At 36.0% G+C, this 18871-nt stretch overlaps 1 protein-coding gene and 1 long non-coding RNA gene across 4 annotated transcripts in view; one reads left to right on the forward strand and one right to left on the reverse strand.

Moving 5' to 3' along the window:
• Positions 1 to 1006: 1006 nt before the first annotated feature.
• LOC125173058 (uncharacterized) lies at positions 1007 to 8596 on the reverse strand. The gene is made up of 3 exons (XR_007154912.1): positions 8406 to 8596; positions 6668 to 6756; positions 1007 to 1111 (listed from the first exon to the last, which is right to left on the reverse strand). It is a non-coding gene; the product is annotated as an uncharacterized LOC125173058 (long non-coding RNA).
• Positions 8597 to 8660: 64 nt separating this feature from the next.
• The window catches only part of DPYD (dihydropyrimidine dehydrogenase), an 864530-nt gene continuing 854319 nt past the window's right edge, over positions 8661 to 18871 (forward strand). Inside the window, exon 1 of one of the 3 annotated variants that reach the window (XM_047871842.1) lies at positions 8661 to 8835. In XM_047871842.1, the coding sequence (XP_047727798.1) occupies positions 8797 to 8835 (39 nt within the window). In that variant the 5' untranslated portion in view covers positions 8661 to 8796. The remainder of the gene's footprint in view (positions 8836 to 18871) is intronic. The other 2 variants (XM_047871843.1, XM_047871841.1) reach the window with 2 other exon arrangements.

An 18871-nucleotide genomic window follows, 5' to 3' on the forward strand; every position in this document is an offset into this window, starting at 1 on the left:
TGTATATGCATATGAACATGTATATGTATATACATACACGTAGACACACATATAACATCCAATGGCATAAACATGTAATATATTAGTTTCTAAAAGAATGTTAAAATATTTTATGATTGGTTATTTTGCCTAAGATACAAACTACCAATCATTCCCTTGCACTCTGCAAATTGAATGCAAATATTAAAAAAAAGACAAAGAACATTTTCAATAGATGGAGAAGATAATGCTCAGAATACTTGAAAAAATTAAAATTTAATGAAACTCTTTGCATATGTTTAAGACATGAAATAAGGAAATGTAAAATATTTTCAAATTTATTGAAAATATTCTAAGTATTTTACATGGGTAATTATACTTACCAAACACTGCCAAGTGAGTTGCTAAGACAAGAATGAGAAGAGAAAATATGTTTCAGAGTAAGCCTCTAGCTTAGAGTTTCTCTGATTGGCATACATAATAAATTTCAATTTTTAAACATCAGAAGATGCACTGAAGCAAGTGCTACTTGAAAAGTACACAGACGGCTGAGTTTTAGTTCATTTGTTTGCTCGATCAACATATATTAGAGCACACTTACTTATTTCCAGATATTATATAAACTGAAGGGTTCAAAGATCAATAAGATATAGTCCTTGCACTTGAACAACTCCTTTTAGTGGGGAGACAGACACACAGATGCATAATGTTCAATATTAAATGCTTGTATAGAAGTATAAAAAATGCTAAGGTATTATAACCTAGTAGCATTCATCCAAATATTTGTTGAGCATATACAATGTGCTAGGCATTGGTCCAGAGTGCGGATACAGCAGTGAATAAAAAACCCCTACAAAATTTACATTTAGGTAGGAAAATGTAGACAGTGAATAATCACATTATTAAAACAAATAGAATGTCAGTTTATATGAAGTACTATGAAGAAAAATAAATCAGGAATGTGGGGATAGTGAATGTAAGAAATGCAAGCTCCAATTTTAAAAGTGGTGGTCATAGAAGAACTTACCAAAAAGGCGAATTTTATGTAAATCCTCGAAGCTGATGACAAGGTAGCCATCAAAATATCTAGTAGAATGTCACTGGAGGCAGAGGAAGCAAGAAGCAGAAAAGCCTGTGTGGATGGAGTTAGAGTAAACAAAAGTAGCGGAATTAGAAAGAGAAAATAAGCAGCTATATTATTGATATCTTACAGGCCACTATATGGAATTTTTTTCTACTGAGTGAAATGGCAAGCCATATAATGGGTTTGGGGCAAAAGACTGACAGGGTTATTGTTTTGGAAATTAAATAAATCATGGAAATGACTATTTTGTGATAGGACATTATTCAAACACTCAGATTACTTTGTCTAGTTAGATAATGCTTAAGTAGTTCTCACTATTTGCCAGCTTCTATATCTTAAAAAATTTTACCCAGGACTATGATGGTATTCATAATTCTATTTGCCAGGTCCCATAATGCTTAAAACTTTTCAACCAGGAATGTGATGATATTAATAATTATTTTCATATAATGGATTATAGAACATTATAGATAATTTTGGGTTCAGTTTTTCATATAAAATACTTCATATATAAATTATAGAGTGCCTAACATGTGCCAAATACCATAGCATGAATAATAAGGGTCTTACATGCATATATACACATTTAAATTTATAAAAGGTAAATGTGCTTCTGTATTTGCTCATAATACAATGGAGTTTTAAAAATAACTTTTACTTTTCTTGGGGCGCCTGGGTGGCGCAGTCGGTTAAGCGTCCGACTTCAGCCAGGTCACGATCTCGCGGCCCGTGAGTTTGAGCCCCGCGTCGGGCTCTGGGCTGATGGCTCAGAGCCTGGAGCCTGTTTCTGATTCTGTGTCTCCCTCTCTCTCTGCCCCTCCCCCGTTCATGCTCTGTCTCTCTCTGTCCCAAAAATAAATAAACGTTGAAAAAAAAATTTTTAAATAACTTTTACTTTTCTTTACAATTAACTAATACGTGTTTGTTACTCATCCATGTATTTTTAAACCCTGTAATCTCATATGCTGTTGGATAGATTGTCAGTATCTTTGATGTTAATATTCTACTACCTTATTTCTAAACACTGCATAAAATTGAATGAAACTGAATTGTATCGATTCATTACAGTTGTTAATCTGTCACCTTTTGTAGGAAATTTATGTTAGTACCTTTTCATTTTTTCACAAAGAACTTTGGAATGAGCCATATCTTAGGTTACTTTTGCATATAGCATAGTTGTTCTCTTAAGATGACAATATCAGAAATGAAGTTCTTAGGTCAAAGAAAATGCACACATTTAAAGTTTGGCTATATATTGCTGAACTGCTCTACCTATATACTGTACCAAGTGTTTACTCATTTTGAATATTATGAATCTGTTAATTTTATTACACCTTAATCACTCCTTAAAATATTTTTGCCAGTCTAATAGGTGAAAAAGCATATCTCACTTAATTGGCATTTCTTTGACTACTACTTTGGTTGATAAAATTTTACTTATTTATTTATTTATTTATTTATTTATTTATTTAAACCACTTGTACTCTGAAGGGGAAAGGAATTGCCCATTAAGGCCTCTTTATTAAAAAAATTTTTTTGATTTTAGTCTTTCTATACCCTCTGTCATAGTTAGAATAATAATAAATACTTGCTTCCTACATATTTATGTACCTACTATTACTAGGTACTGTGTTAGGCATGGAGCATAAAAGGATAAGGCACACTCAAAATCACCAAGGACCTTACAGTCTAGGGAAGGTGGTGATCATGAAAACAAACTACAAGAACAGCATGTCTTTTATTATTCAGATGATTAAAAATGTATCATTATAGTTTTATGTTGGAAAACAGAAATAGAGACACGACACTGATCAAGAAAGAAGTCTTTTTGGGGTGCAGGTTTTTCTTTCCAGACTGATTAAAAACAGAGGGCTCTGCTTCATAAATGTAACAAAATATTAAATAACAATGTCATTGATCTATAGTAGAAAATTCACTATTTTGGTTTCCAATGACAAGAATGATTACTACCCTGGCTAGCATGTGGAGGAAATAATGGAGCCCATCCCCAGAAATCGCTTGCCTTGGTGGATTTTAAAACATTCACCCAAGTGAATATATGAATATGCATTACACATACACTGCAATCAGAGTGATACTTCAAAAATACATATTTGATCATGTCATTCCTCTGCTTTAAAAAAAAAAAAAACTTCCATGGCTTCCCAATACTTATAGGATAAAATCCAAAATCCTAAACTAAGGCTTAAACACTGTATGGCAACATTTTGGGTCAAGCACAGCAAGTATTCACTGCCTCAGCTCCACCTATCAGAGCTTCTTTTCCCTTCTATCAGGACACCTCTGGCCTAGAAGCCTTTGCACAGGTTACTTTCTTGCCTGGAATTCTTTTGATCTCTTCCTTTTTGCCTTCTTAACTTTGTCTCTTAGATCTTAGCAGCAAGAAGTCCTTCACTGATTTCCCAGGTCTGTCTTCTAGAACAGTCGTCTATTTTTCCTTGATATTGTTACTGACAGTAGATATTATATTATTGTATGATTACTTGACAAATGTTCACCTCCCTAAATCATCTGAAAGCTGCCTGAGCAAACAGCTCACTTCTAATTAGCTTACCATGGTATCTCTGATGTTTTGTTGTTGTTGTTGTTGTTGTTGTTGTTGTTGTTGTTGTTATAACTAGTGCATATGGGAACACAGTTATTTGTGATATGAATAAATGTATGAACAAATACAGAAATATTTCAGCACACTGAAATAAATAAGACTTTATTATATGAGTCAATTTTTTATGTTCAGACATGTGGATAATTAAGTACATTTTACATGCAACATATTCTATCTGTTAAGTAACTTACAGTGGTGAAAATACAGCTTAGTCCTCTCAGTGGTGGACTCTGAGATAGCAATGTACATGCAGGAAGTTTATTAGGAAGCACTATCTGGATGAAGACTTTGGGGGGCAGGAGATGAAGCAAGGTGGACAGAAGGAGAAATTGAACTCTATTGCAATCCCAACAGATGTCTCAGAGGATCCCTCAAGGGATCTCTAAAGTTAGGATGGCCCTCAAAGATGTCTTGAATAGAAGCAAGTGCCAGGCCTTTATGGACCCACATCAGTCCTCATTGGATATCTACTACCCTGTGCAGAGGCATAATCTGCAGGTGAATGGCTCTTTAGTCAGGGACAATTTCCAAAGAGGGACCCAGCAGAGATCTGTCGGCCACCAACACTCCTAGCAGCTGTGGGAATTAGTATCTGAGTCCTGAGTGGATTGGGAGGAAGGATGAGATCTGTGAGGCACATCACTAGTATCCACTACAGATGACCAAAAGGAACAATAGTGAGTAATTTAAAGCAAGGTTCTGTCTCAATCCCCAATACAAATATACTTGAAACTATGAAATAATACAATTCCAGCAAGAAAACAAATTGAAAACTTTAAATGACAGTTGCTAGAATTACGGTGACTTTTGATGAGAGAAAAACAAGTCCAAAGAAAAGGCTTCGAGGTAATGAGGTAATTATTCATTCTAGAGGATATATTTTCCCCCACTTTAAGTCAGATAATGCTATCAACCTCCTATTCACACTGCATTTCACCCAAAATCATTCATGGTCAATCACAGACCAATAACTTTTTTGTAGAATATGAGCACCAGAGGGCATATCTTTACATTTTTAATATTTAACTAACATTACATGGCATTTTACAATTTACAAAATCAAATACATCTTGACATTTAACTCTCATAACCCCATTCACGTTTAAACCACTTACTCAGTACATGACAGTGTGTGTTTTAAGCTAGTGGCTTAAGGTTTGTGATAATAAGGGCAATGTCTTTAATATGTGCTGAGGTATCACTAAATGCCTATCACGGTGCTTGAAGCAATAGCACTCAATAAATAACTATTGAATAAACTTCTGAGAGGGATTAGTAGTTTCGGTGCTACCTGTGCTTTTTTATGGCATTATATATATGCACATATATAATATATATGTAGCATCCATGTGTATGTGAGTGTGTGCTTATAAAGGACACATAGTATATGTAGTTGAATAAATTATACCAGCTTTATTACATATAATATGAGCTATTACATACATTAGGGTCTTTTTGAGTAGGAATACTAGAGGTTTTTGGACCCAACTGATTTTTAGTCATTATCCTCTTGGTCAGTTTGGATAGGAGTTAATCTGGCCTTAGAAAGTCAGATGGGGTAAAATAAGTCTCATGATTAAAGTCTCACTTTTTGGGAGAAAAGCATCTTCCAAGGAATGTCTGGGAAAAAAAAAGCTTAATGCTAGACTACAAGGGGAAAAAGAAAGCATATGGAAATCTGCATTTTTATTGTGTTTCTAAATTTGTGGTACTGTATAACTTTTCAGGAATGAAAGATGACTCATAAGTTTTCCTTCTGATTATAGTAATAATAATCATCATAATATTCATTCATGTAATGTAAACTATTAGGCTGAAATGCATTTTGGTGAATTTGTACACTATTAGATGAGCTATTTCTCCAAAGCCTACAAAAAAATTAATGTAGAACACCTGATATTTGACTGTGCTTCCAGATGGAGGGACAGCTTGACAAATGCCATCATAATTTACAACTTTTAAAAAGTGTGGTGTGAATGCATTTGCAGTAAGCTTTAAACAGCTTGGATTATTTACAGGTACAACTGTGTTTAATGTGGAATTTCAATGGATTTAAAATATTATTAGATCAATCACTGATCACAGAATATAGGTGTGGCATGTGAGCAATATTATTAAATGCTTTAATTAAATATCTTAGAACAGGGTACATCTGTTTGGGGAGGTTGGGGGGTGATAAAAAAGCATTTGAATTTTGAATTTTGTATTTGATTACTGAGTGTCACTGAAGAAGCTCTCACCCTTGGGAAGACAGCTATTTTGAACTTATCCTATGGTGGGTTAAGAGAATAATAATTACAAAAAGCAAATATGGAAATAAAGTGTCTAACTCGTAATGATAACTTGGATACTTATACCCATAAAACAACTAAAATATGGATTGCTAACTGATAAGACTTGCAGTAGAGTGCAATCTAAAAAAGCATATAAGTGTCTGTCTCTGGTGGTTAGAAATTGACTATTGAAGCTCTCAGGTTAAATTGGAGAAGGGATTATATATGGTATAATTATATATATGCATATATATATATATATCTCATTCATATTATAAATATGTTACCTATGTATGCATGCATTTACCTTTTTTCTTTCCTAAACATATGTGTCTGTATGTACAGACACATATAAATATTACATACATTGTAATAGTATCATTATACATAATATATATATATTATTCATATATTATAATTTATGTACATTATATGATATCCCCAGGAGGACACAGATGACTTTGGAGGTAGCTAAGGTATGGTTGTAGGAAGATTCAGGAACATCTGACTTTGGAACATTATTTCATGAAAAGCAAAGTAGTTTGACACATTTTAAGTAGAAATTCATTGACATATATTGTGATTTACTTCTCAGGAGTAAGTGGGAGATTGAGAAGAATACATGCTAAAGTGAAACTGAAGTTTCTGAAATGAACTGTTTAATGCATAAACCAACTTCAGGATCTACTATGTTCATTCACTCACCAATTATTCTTGGTCTCTTATGCTTCGGTCCTGGTCTAGGAGCTGACTATCCACTAGACAACAAGGTTTCTTTTCCTGAAGCTTACATTCTAAATGGAAGACAGATATTAAACAAGTCACACTTAAATAAATATGCAAATAAAATTTGATCAGGCTATGACAAAAAAGTAGGATGTCATAAAAGAGACTGGGTGGGTCTAATCTTGTTCATTGGGATAGTTCAGGGAAGCCCTCTCTGAGACCTAAAGGATGCTTAGAATGGGAAGAGTCCCCCAAGTGGAGGATGTGTGTAAAGGGAGGAGAAATGGTTGGAAGAAGGGAAGATTACTTCGTGAATGGTACATAAAGAGTCATGGCAAAAATGGCTATAGGTGAGGTTGGAGAAGGGCAGGGCGGGTTATTAAGATGTCACTAGGAAGTTTGTATTTACTGAGTGCAATGCAAACCACTGAAGGATTTATTCATTCTGTTTGTGTGTGCGTGTGTGTGATGAGTCAATTAATACTTTTAAAAACTCAGTCTAGAGTGGAGAGGGGTAAGGTATGAGTAGAAGAGTGGAATACCACTGGACCTTGGTGGATGGAGTGAAGGTGGAGAAATGAAGACACATTCCAAGATCCTTTAGGAGGTCGAAGTTTGAGAGCTTGGGGATGAATAAAATGTTTGAGAAAACATGATTTTACGGTTTCTATGTAACTTTCTAGTTTTTCTTAGCAGTACAATTTGATTCAAGAAAATGTATCCATTCTCTGTCTAGTAAATTCCAGGCTCTGGAAGGTAATCTAATGGTTTGTTTAAAGAAGTCTTCCCAAATCACTCAAGGTAGTGAGTATTTACACCCCAGTTACCCTTTTCCATTTCTCTTATCTTCTAAGCAGACATCACTGTTTCTTACTATTTTGCTACTTGCTTACTAGGAGTATAATCTTCGTGAGAGTGAGGTATTTCTCACTCTAGAAATATAATCTAGAAGACGGATTATATCCAGAGTACCTAACAATGGGTACATTGGAACTGTTCAATAAATATTTGTTGAATGAAATGATGAATGAACTAATGAAAGAATAACGATATGGAGGAAATACTTGAATCCAAGGTGCTCACAATCTAGCCAAGAGGATTAAGAAGGATGGTAAAAACCTTACTAGAAGTAAGCGGGTAGCGTTATGGGAGAAGAGAGGAGGAGGATGTATTTATCTAACCGGGAGAACAGAGGGAGGTCTGGAGACAGATATACTCAAAGATGAATGTTTTCTGGATTGAGACCATCTCTCAATGGAAATCACTCCCGTCTCTCCAGCAAGCTCTATAACAAAACATAAAGCAGTCTTCAAAGGAGCTTCACATTTTAGAAATATGTATCTACATATATTTAAGGAGTCGTTAGAATGGATTGTCCTGCAAAGATACAACCTTGATTTTGTACCACCTACAGCACTTACAGCACTTATTACTTGCCACTTCTGGCTGTAGAAATTTTGCTCCTCTCCCTCCCTGGGTCCTCTGATAACCCTGTCTCCGCTCGCTCGTACTCCCGGGTTTTGTCCACTGTCGGAAGACCTGCGCCCTTGCCTTCTCCCGCCTTCTGATAGATGAATAGAGGAACGTTTACTACCTCATCCCTGAGGAGTTCCAGAAGATGCAGCTGCCCATAAGCTAATGTTTCTGCACCTTGCGGGATTCGTAGGAAGCAAAAGAAAAGGAGCAATTTGTTACTTAGAGCGCCAATTGCCTTTACCTTTAATCCTGTGGGTCTCTAACACCTGGCCCCAGCCTACCAAGCTCTGGCTTTAACAGTTTACAGAGCAAAGGTCAGTCCCGGGTGCGAGTGCTCTCTCCCTCCCTTCCTTCCGCCTGTGGAAGGAAAACAAGCCGCCAGCGTGGGGGATGGGCCGGGCTGCTTTCCCCGTGGTTCCACCGGCAGTGCGGGGTGCCTGGAGCCGCGAGGCCGAGCCCGCAGCCCCGCCTCAGGGGCGTGGCCTCCCAGCGCCAGCCCCGCCCCCTCACCGCGGACCCTCCGCTTCCTATTTACTCGGTAGCTTCGGCTTCCCGTCACTTCGCTTTCTGACTGGAGCTTGAGGACGCTAGGAGGGTCTGTCACTAGGAGACTTCAGGCTGTAAACACTGCCATGGCCCTGGTGCTTAGCAAGGACTCGGCGGACATCGAGGTACCGACTGCGCGCCGGGTCGCCAAGGGCGGGAGGTGGGGGCCCAGCCGGTGGGTGCTGGGGAGGCCGCGGCAGTCGCTCGGGAAAGAGTGGGAGACCGGGGAAACTTTGCCTCCGTGGGAGGCCTGCGGGGGAGGTGGAGGAGCAGGGAGCCAGAACATGGGCACGGGCAGCGGGGGACAGAAGTGGAAGGGTCCCGCGACTGGAGGGGGTGCCTTTTGGGTTGGGACCTGGCTGTTTACTTCGGAGGGGATTAAGGAAGCCTGTCTTGTCTTGCCCTGAATGGTGTGACTAAGAAGCACAAGAGTTCCAGTGAGGTGGACTCTGGAGGATAGGAGCTCCCATTTCCCACCCAGTCTACCCAGGCACTTTCCCCTTTCTCCACCCCTATGCATTTCAGGGCACCTGTTTGCTGCCCCCACCTCCAATTGCTGAATCCTAAATATATGCAAAGGTGAGCTATAGAAATAAAGGAGATCTGTGTGTCAGCTATTCTGGCAGTCCCTGCTAGCCATAGTAATGCTTCAATGCTTATGAAATTATTTAACATAGGGAGGAATGGAACAAACTATTGAGAACACGAAAAATGCAGTGCTATCAGAGAAACATAAACAAGCTGTATTTTTCTCTCCTCTCAAGAGTTTTTGATTCTCTTTTCCACTCTGTTTCTGTAACAATTTCATCTTTCTTCCTGTGAATAAGGTCCTACCTGAAATGACATGACCGTTTCCTTTAAATTCTTCCTAAGACCTTTGTGTTTGACATGAGAAGGATTTAATTTTAAACAGTGATTTTTAGACATACCCAATTCAGCGTTTGTGAGCTAAGATAAACTGCTTTTTAGTATTTTGTTGTGTTTTGTTTAAGGCTTTTCTTTATTTGAGTCTCCCTGTCCGATAAAATGTGTGTATATGTGTGTACGTGTATGTTTTCTCTCTCTCTCTTTTTTTTTTTATAAATGACAAATTTTTCTTTCCTCAGTCCTTTTCAGTGGCTTAAATAAAAGTTTAAAACCACCTGTTTGCAGAATAGCTGCTGATGCCACATTTTTCCTCTGTCATTGAAGTAACTTTGTGTTCTGTTGGGAGATGGTAGTAATGTTTTCTTCCAGCTCCATACATTGGTTTGGGAAAAATCCATTTTAGTAATAAGAGTCAAATTATATTGTAGTGACCTCTCTGGTTAATTTACTTGTGGTTTCTCTTGTGGACAGTTTACTATTTCTTATTGATCAGTAAGATATATTTAACCCAATATTTATTCATGTGTGCACAAGGTGAAGGATACTCGATTTATGTCACTGTCAAAGCCCTTTTTGGTCCTTATTACTTTGATTTAACCAAATCATTTTTTTTAACTAAGCTAAATAGCAAACTTTTGACAGCATTCAGGCAGTACTGATTTTAGAGAGGAGAGTGTCAGGGGGCAGGTGGCCTTTGGCTTTTAGAATGGTATGTTATTTGCTTAACTGATTTCTTTCTCTGTATTTCTCTTGCAATTGTCTTGGAAATCAGTTCTTAACCACAGAACACTAAGGAAAAGATGCCAGTGAAACATTAAATTACTAGCTTAATCTCATATGTTGTTTGAACTAAGACCCGTTTGAGAAGTCCACGCCCTTACACTCACCTCAGTCTAACCTTAGTCTGTGGGGTTAATCTGCCTGATATTACTTACAATTTAGAACAGTGGTATTCAAGCCTTTTCAGGTTTTATGTAGTTCATATATGCAGCACATTTTAATCAGTAACCACTTTCATTATACATAGTATCTTCCTTTTCTCTCAAAGTAATAACCTGTGATTCATGAGTTATAGTACCACCAGAGAGCATGAAATTAATCATTAAAATATAATGCAGTGAAGAAAAATACATTAAGCCTAAAGGAACACATTTAAGCATAGATGTCTCAGTTGATCCTGTTGATTCACCAAAGTTCATTTTTGTTTGAAGAATCAGAATGAATTATGAAAGCTCAGTTTTCTATCAAATTTGAATGCGTACATTGGGTTTCCTTTCCTTGAATGAATTCCTTAAGACCATTGTCTAGAGACTGATCTGACTGTGACCATTGCTTTAGTCTCAAGTACATGGAGTAATCTTAAAAAAAAAATCAGTATGGAACAAAATACAGGTTCACTTGATAAATGTGAAAAGAACAGAAGGTGATGGTGACAACCCACTATAATAGTGATTTAACTTTCCCCATAAGCTACCTACAGAATCTCAAGTTTCAGTGAGGCAGCCAAGAAATGTCTCTATTTCTGAAGAAAAAAAGTTACTGAGGTAAAGTTGCCTTGTGTGTTCACTCCATAATGTCTAGCCTTAATTAAGTATCACATCAGGGTTTGAAGGATTGGGAGCATGAAAAACAATCAGAATGTCACCAAACCCCAAAAATGGAATATTTCAGGCTGAAAGATAAAGCACAACGATGATGCATTAGTAAGTAATAGATATTAGGCGATAGAACCTAGCTCATATACTCAAGAATTGTTGTCACTATGGTAATTGTAGAAGCAGCATGAGAAGTGAAGTTGTTTTGTTTTGTTTTGTTTTCCCTGATACATAAATGTGATTCAGACCCTGGGATCTGGAGCTAACTGGGTTGAGGTCTAGTTTAGTTCTTTCAAACTGTGACTTTAGGAAGGTTACTTAGCTTCTCTGAGTCATATTTTCATAACCTGTTAAATAAAGAAAATTATAATAGGAAATATAATAAACAAATGTCACAAGTTGACATATTCTTGTTAGGAAAAAGGACAAATGTTAAAAAATAAAAGTATGAACAAATATCTTAGGAAAATCCCTGCCAATGAAATAATTAGTATTCTAAAATCATTAATGGTAGCTATGTGCTTTTGAAAGTCATCTTACTTTATGGGATTACATTTTGGACAAAGCTGAATTTTGTCAAGGATGACTTTCGAATACAAATTCTCCTGGGAAGGTTTCAGAGAAGGTGAATACCCAATACTGGTCACTTACCCTGACTTCAGTGGTACCTTCACAGTACTTCATTTAGTTTGAATTGATAACCAGTATAATGCCAATATCTGTTCATTTAAAAGCAAGTAAGAATAATTTTAGAAAAGTGTAATTTTGTTCAGTGTCCTGTTCCTCTCCACTGACATGGATAATTAAGAGTAGACTATAGAAGTATAATTAAAAGAAAATGTATGCAGCTACAGGAAACCTTTAACTTTTTGAATAATAGTAATTTTGGTAAATATTTACAGCCAAACTCAAATGCTACCTACCACTCTAATGCTTTCACAATCACAAGTCAATGTCCATTCCTTGAATTATCACTTAGTGAGTGTTTCACATTTACCCTGAATCAGAAAGGGATTTCAGTCCATTGTCTACAGAATCATAGTGCATTTCAAGTCAAACAGAAACAGTTTCTGAATTACTTATACTCTAACTTCCATTCATTTGAGAATTTTCTATGCTTATTAATTAAGAAAATAAGTTACTAAAATCATGGACTTGGAAAATGGGAGGATAAAGGAAACAACTGGGAGAAAAGTACATTTTTAAGGAGCATTTTGAAAAAAGGGAAGGCAGGGGTTATGAATTAATTGGTAGAGGTGGGAGAAAATATTTCAGAATACCCTCTATCATAACTGTTTTTGTCCCTGGGAAGGGGAAGGGTTATGGACCCAAAGGAGAGAATAAAGATTCAACTTTGCAGAAGCTATGGATTATTTATTTATTTATTTAAACTTTTATGTTTTTTTTATTCAGTGTATAAATGACAGTTCTTTCTTGTCTCCTTTCTTTTATTGATTAGGCACCACCAATCTAAGGAAATGCTATCTCGACTTGCTAAAGCTTTTAATTTTTTTTAAAGTTTTTAAATTTTAAACGTGTTCTGTCAGTTTGAATTGTTAAAAATATGCTTGTCCTCCCTATTTTAAACTGTCCTGTGGACCGTACTCAAAGTATTTCTCCTTTCTAAGAAATTAAGCTGGGCAGTAAAAATGTGTCTGATTGTGTGATTTGGGAAGTTACTTCATTCCAAATGATAGCTCCTTGTAGTTTTTTTTAAGGAGAGAATAAATTTATTACTATTATTATTACTATTATTATTAATAACGTATGAAATTAATTGTCAAATTGGTTTCCATACAACACCCAGTGCTCATCCCAAAAGATGCCCTCTTCAATGCCCATCACCTACCCTCCCCTCCCTCCCACCCCCCATCAACCCTCAGTTTGTTCTCAGTTTTTAAGAGTCTCTTATGCTTTGGCTCTCAGCTCTTTGTAGTTTTAAGGTGTATTTCTAGAGTTAAGCATGGCCAGATGTATATATTTCAGTATAGTTTTTTAAAAGAAATTATACCTCCTGCACATGAATTCAGTGACCACTTTAGTAGTTTAATTAAAAACTGTGAGATTAATGACTAATGACTCTATCACTAGAGTCATTTTTTACGTTGGATCTGCTTAATCTTAATCATAGCAGATAGTGTTGTAAAAATATGTTGGAATTCAGTAGCCTTCTTTCTTACACTCTTGAAGAAAAATTCAGTTTTGGAAAGCTGAACATTTGCAATAAGGAATTGATAAGAATATGAAAAAGATCTAGGGCCAAAATCCTGAGAAAACTGGATATCTTTAAGCAATCATCTTTCCTTAACTATTTGAATACAGCATTTTACCAAACTCTGTATATAAACAGGCAAGAATGCAAGAGCTGGAAAAATAGACCTTCCTGTAAAGGTAAACCTATCTGATCATTGTGGGAGAATTTTTAATAAGCATAAATTTGTTATAAAATTAAAAACACTAAAATTAAAGACAATGAGACTGGAAAAAAATAGAGTTATAAAATAATATGACAAAGAAAATATGATGAGATTTGTTATGGTCCAGGCTTTAAGTGAAGCTAACGAGGATATTGAAAAGTAGGATTGGCCAACTTACTTTTCTCCCTCTTAGCTGTCTACAATGACAAATATGAATAGAAACCTTCAGTCCTTAAAACTGTAAGAAAATTTCAACATCATTTATACCCTGCTTTAATTTAAAAATATTTTATAAGGCATTCTAAGATTATAAATTTATATATAGTCAAGATTTTGATTTTCAAATGTGACATGTTTACCTTCAGGACTTCATTTGCTCTTAATCCTCTATATCAAAACAGAAAGTGTTTTTTGGCCTCAAACATCAATAGTGTGGTCATTCACAGATAACCTGGAGCCAGGAATACCACTAAGATAACTCTTAATAGGATTATATATTTCCTATGGTTTATAATTATTTCTTCTTCCATTGCTTGTAATTAAAATGTTATGCTAGTAGGTGTGAACTCATTGTATTACTTTCCTTTTAGAATGTTCACTACAGATATCTACTTATTGATATTAGGAACTCAGTACGTTTATTTAAAGTTATTTATTTTGTATTTCACAAAATCAAACCTCAATTCATGGTAAAAAAGAAAACATTGTATTAAACAGGCCTGGGTTCTAATCCTGATTCTCTCATTTTTTTTTTTTTTTTAATTTTTGTGATTGTGGTCAGTTCTTTCCTGAACTATCATTTCTTTTTCTGTCAGTTGGATTTATGCTTCATTATTTCATGCAACAGCTGTAATGATTAACTGGTGTCATATACATATAATGCCTCAGATAGCATCTTTCACATAAAATATGTATTTTTAAAATATTAGTAGTTCTGGGGTGCCTGGGTGGCTCTGGTCGGTTGAGCGTCTGATTTTGGCTCAGATCATAATTTCGCAGTCTGTGAGTTCAAGCCCTGCATCGGACTCTGTGCTGACAGCTCAGAGCTTGGAGCCTGCTTCCGATTCTGTGTCCCCTGCTGTCTCTGCCCCTCCCCAACTCGTACTCTGTCTCTCAAAAATAAATATTAAAAAAAATACCAGGTACTTCTTTCAAACATCATTGTTGTACATATCATGTGTCTTATGTAAGTGTCATTTGGCTGGAATTTTGTTCAACTCCAAAAACTAACAAGTTATATCAAAGCCTGCTAAAATATGTGAAAGAGGGGGGAGTTAATGAAGTTAAAAGAATTATGAGGATATATTTCACAGATATATTTTATAAGAAAGTTCCTTAATTTTATTTGTCCATATTACCAGTGAGAAGGGGGAGTTTCTGAAATTCAGATCAAATTAAAGAGACTCAGTTCATTTTGCTTTTTACTTCTATTTTAAAAATATGCTTAACACCCTCTGTATTGCTAGCCCTCTGGTGTAAATTGAAGGAGATTCAAAGGAAGTATGTGGCATCGGTTTTGTCTATATGGGATTATCTACATCTAATCCACTAGGGACTAAGACTCAAATCCAAGGCTGACCTCCCCAACCCTTATTATTTTACTGCAGTGTACATATGGATTGATTTTTCAGTGTTTTTCTGAGCGTTTTTAGACTCTCTCAGGACCAATGTATTGGTGAAAATTATTTCTTGATATTCTGAACGATATATAGAAGGGATTTAGTATTATCCTTTTCTGAAAAGAAATCTCTACACAATTATTTTTTAAAAAAGCCCAAGTCATATCTGTTTGTACAAACTGGACTAAGCTTATAATGTCTCTAAGCAAGTATATTAACTTCAAAGAAAGTCTTTTTTCTAGACTTCTGAGCATCCCTGTATTTGTTCATTAAAACTTTTTTGACTACTAGGAAAGGAAGAATTGGAGATCAACCTATTTTGCACCAGGAAAATGTAAAATGTGCTCTTTCTGAAAGATGACTCAAATATTAAACTTTTTAATATTAGGTTATGATAATTTTATTTCATTGAGAATTTCAGCTTGGTTGTGTAAAAGCATTCTCACTATCCTCTACCTTTATCATAATAATTAAAGAGACAATCTGTGTCCTTACCTCCCAGGTGCTTGGAAATTGATATTATGAGTGCTTATGAATGTCCCCTTGAGGCACTGCTGACTGGGCCACTTTGAAGAAAAATCTCTTCATCAATAATGAAGCCCTGAGGGCCACTTCTCAGGGGACCCACACAAAATTACATGTCAACTCCAGGCCTGATTTATACAGATGGTGCTCATGGATGGAGCCCTGACTGCACCTCCTCTTCTCCCATATTTTATTACCCACCATCCTGCGAATCCTCCCCACTGCCCTTCCCCCACTTACACTTCTCTCTCCAAACTTCATCCCCTAATTTTCAACTTGTTTTACCTGCCCACAATGGATTTACCTAACTAGATTTTTTTGGTTGAATCTTTGTGAAATCCTTTGAATGGTATTAAAAAATGACTACAGCAGCATGTTAAAACTTTAAAAATGTTAGTTTGATGTAAAAGCCATGTGAAAATCTTCAAAACAATAGAAGAGAGTGTGTATTTACTGTATGTTAATTAATATAAGTATTCTGGAATACGGGACAGGCCTGCAGATATGTTTGCTCTACATGTTGGGTCCCTTGCTCTCTGACCTTGTGGAAATCATTCAACCACTTTGAAGAGTTTGCTGACTTCTCAATGAGTTTGCTATTGATCAGTCTTTTAAGGATGGTTTGTAATAAAATACGGCAATGGTGAAATTGTTTGGAAATGTAACCTGCTGAGTGATCATATTGAGGAAATGCAGACGTGGTGTTGTCATAGCTACTGTATTTTACATGCTAGGCAGGATTAAGTATACCATTTATACCGACTCTATGGAATTGATATACTTAATGATTTTTAAACTTTCTTCATGCTTGCCTGCTTCCTTTTCTTTTTCAATCAAACAAATGAGTTAAATCTAAATCTCTCCTGAGCACACAAAGTCCAATCCTTCTATATATTGGTGGAGTTTTGTGAGGGTGATATGGAATTTATAAATTCATATTTTGTGTCTCTTGGCTGGTGTTACCCTTAACTAGAAATTGCAGCTAGAGATTCCAAATAAGGAGTTGAGACTCTCTTAGTTTCTCCAGTGTGTTTGTTGATTGATAACTGTCAGTGGAAATCAGAGTATAAATTTTGGGGTTTCTAGCCCATAGGGAATGTAAGTTACCTTTCTCTGACTCCTTGTATCTGTTCCACAGTGACCTCAAAGCTTTGAGAACTTTTCTTTCAGTTATGTTTTCATGATAAATATTGGGGAGTACAGAGTAGAATGCTTGATTAAAATGCTCATATTTCAAAGAAAGCTATTTAGTTCTCACAGATTTCAGGAGTTAAATAATAGCATAACAGCTTTCACAGCAAGATGCTTTTTTGGGGGTTAACTTTTATTAATTTTTTTTTCATTCTTCTGATTAAATTTTATTTATTTATGTATTTAAATTTATTTGAGAGAGAGAGAGAGAGAGAGAGAGAGTGGGGGAGGGGGTAGAGGGAAAGAGAGAATCTTAAGCAGGCTCCACACTCAGCACGGAGCCCAATGTGGGGCTTGATCCCATGCCCTAAGGATCATAACCTGAGCCGAAATCAAGAGTTAGAGTCAATTGAATGAGCCACCCAGGCACCCATACTGTGATTTAATTTTTAGAATTATTTTGCATGATCATTACAGAAAGAAAAATGCCAAAAAGAGTGAATTGAAGCCCTCAAACATACATAGTCACACCACCTAAAATAGCCCTGCTCAATGATTTAATACTTTTCTTTTCTATGTGTAAGGAATTTTTTCCTAAACAGTTTTAATCATATTCAGTTTATATTTGCTTTCTTCTCCATTCAGAACTATTTCCTCACGTTCATACTAACTTTTAAAATAGTTTTAAATACTCTTTCCATAATTTGGCTATTGTTGAAAGTGCTGCTATAAACATTGGGGTACAAATGCCCCTATGCATCAGCACTCCTGTATACTTTGGGTGGAATCCTAGCAGTTCTTTGGAAAGAACCTAAATGTCCATCAATGGACGAATGGATAAAGAAGATGTGTTTTATATATACAATGGAATATTACTTGGCAATGAGAAAGAATGAAATCTGGCCATTTGCAGCAATGTGGATTGAAGTGGAGGGTATTATGCTAAGTGAAATAAGCCAAGCACAGAAAGACAGATACTATATGTTTTCACTCCTTTGTGGATCTTGAGAAACTTAACAGAAGACCATTGGGGAGGGCGAGGTGGGGAAAAAGTTAAAGAAATGGAGGGAGGCAAGCCATAAGAGACTCTTAAGGACTGAGAACAAACTAAGGGTAGATGGGGGGTGAGGGAGAGGGGAAAGTGGTTGATGGGCATTGAGGCGAGCATTTGTTGGGATGAGCACTGGGTATTGTATGGAAACCAATTTGACTATAAATTATATTTAATAAAATAAAATTAAAATAAAATAAAATAAAATAAAATAAAATAAAATAAAATAAAATAAAATAGTTTTAAATAGCACTGTAAGATTCCACGCAGTGGAGATACCAAAATTTATTCAAGCCTCTCCTTTATTATCAGATAATTACTTTGTTTTTAGTAATAGTTATTTAAAATGCTTCAATAACTTTTTTCTTTAAGACATTTTGCCTAGAATACACTTGAAAGGGTTGGCTTCATTGATATGTAGTGCATTTCAGTTTGCCTTTTCCACCTACCTACATGATTGAACTGAATTGTGTGATTGTGTGTGTGTGTGTGTGTGTGTGTGTGTGTGTGTGTGTTTTAAAGCATTTTTAAAAGGAAAAATGGCCCATTATTGGGTGCAAAGACAGAACGGAAAAAGTGGAATTGGAACCAATTAACTAATTTGCCTCATCCCTCCACCACATTCAGGGTTAGAGAACATATAGGCATCTGAGCGTAGTTTCCCTTGATGTGGATATGACTTCATTTGCACTCAGTGCTGATTTGATGCTTTATTCTAGATCACGGCTTGACTGCCTGATACTTCTTTATTTTTTCGGCCAAGAGTGAGGTTGGGTTTCAGGTTATTTTAAATAGGTAAATCTCAGGTTTTTGTCTTGAATGAATAAATATATATAACACCAACTGCAGATGTTCCAATGTGTGACCACAAATGGAAACTTTTGTATTGTACCTTCCACCCTGTACCTCTCCCTCTCTTCAAACCACTCTAGCAGACCAGGTTCTGAATGGATTCT

The sequence above is a fragment of the Prionailurus viverrinus genome, chromosome C1, assembly GCF_022837055.1.
Source record: "Prionailurus viverrinus isolate Anna chromosome C1, UM_Priviv_1.0, whole genome shotgun sequence".
Taxonomy (NCBI): domain Eukaryota; kingdom Metazoa; phylum Chordata; class Mammalia; order Carnivora; family Felidae; genus Prionailurus; species Prionailurus viverrinus.